At 62.4% G+C, this 1,251-nt stretch overlaps 1 protein-coding gene across 1 annotated transcript in view; it reads left to right on the forward strand.

Annotated features, from left to right (window-relative positions):
• The window catches only part of GLTSCR1 (glioma tumor suppressor candidate region gene 1), a 38,691-nt gene extending 37,926 nt beyond the window's left edge, over positions 1 to 765 (forward strand). Inside the window, 1 exon segment of the mRNA XM_009887088.1 lies at positions 5 to 765. Coding sequence (XP_009885390.1) covers positions 5 to 765 — 761 coding nt within the window.
• Positions 766 to 1,251: the final 486 nt, after the last annotated feature.

Genomic DNA, 1,251 nt, shown 5'->3' on the forward strand with positions numbered 1-1,251 from the left:
GCCGCCGGGCAGATGAACGGCACCGTGGACCACCTCGCCTCGCCTCCCGCCGAGAAGAAACCCGTGGTCACCTACTGCCGCCTGCCCCTTCGCAAGACCTACCGGGAGAACGTGGAGGCTTTGGTGGCCGAGAAACCCGCCGAGCCCTGCCCCAAGGGGAGCGCCCCCAAAGGCGAGAAGCTCCTCAAGCAGGAGGACGGCTCCAGGAGCGTCATCACCTCCCACAAGAGCCAGGAGAGCCCTTCGGCGGGCGCCGGCGCCGAGAAGAACCGCTCGGAGGAGAGCTCCAAACTCCTCTTCTTCACCAGGAGCGAGTCCCGCTCGCTGGTCCTGCAGGACAGCCCGGCCGCCCCGAAACCCGACGACTCCACCAGTGGCCTTATGAAGGAGCTTGCGGAAGTGGAGGACGAATTTTACCGCGGGATGATCAAACCGGAACCCCCGGACCAAAGTTCGGGTTCGGAACTCACCTGGGAGGTGCCTCTTCCCCCGGCCAAACGTCGGAAATCGGAATCCTTCGAGGTGGACAACGCCAGTTTCTCCAGCGACAGTCCCCAGGACGACTCCCTCAACGAGCACCTCCAGAGCGCCATCGACAGCATCCTCAACCTCCAACAACCTCCGAGCGGCGCTCAGAACGTCCGGACGCCTTCATCCTCCTACAACTCCTCTTCCTCCCCTTTCTCCTCTCCTCTCCACCGCCCGGACGCCTACCTTGCCCCCAGTCACAACGGCGGCCTTGGAGCGAGGACGTTGAACAGATAACAGTAGACCCCAACGGGAGCGACGGCGGGACGCTGAGCGAGGACCGGAGAGGAGGAAGGTGACGGTGGCGATGACGGTCAATGATGGCCGTGACGGTCATGATGGCGGTGACTGTCATGATGGCCGTGACGGTCACGGTGGTGACGATGCTGTTGATGGTGACGATGCTGATGGTGGTGACGATGATGGTGGTGGTCACGATGATGGTGGTGATCACGATGATGGTGGTGGTCACGCTGATGGTGGTCACGATGATGGTGGTCACGATGCTGATGGTGGTCATGATGATGGTGGTCACGCTGATGGTGGTGATGCTGGTGGTGATGATGATGATGATGAAACTCTTGCCGGTTGGAGGCGGTTGAGCGTGTCCCCCCCTCCGCGGTGGTGCCGGTTGGTTTCACTCTCGAGGTCGGGACGGTGTAAAGACGGATTGACCACCCCCTCCCTTTCCCCTCCCCCCCCGGGGGCCCGTAGCTATTGTCG

The sequence above is a fragment of the Charadrius vociferus genome, unplaced genomic scaffold (genome assembly GCF_000708025.1).
Source record: "Charadrius vociferus isolate BGI_N301 unplaced genomic scaffold, ASM70802v2 scaffold1736, whole genome shotgun sequence".
NCBI classification, from domain to species: Eukaryota; Metazoa; Chordata; class Aves; order Charadriiformes; family Charadriidae; genus Charadrius; species Charadrius vociferus.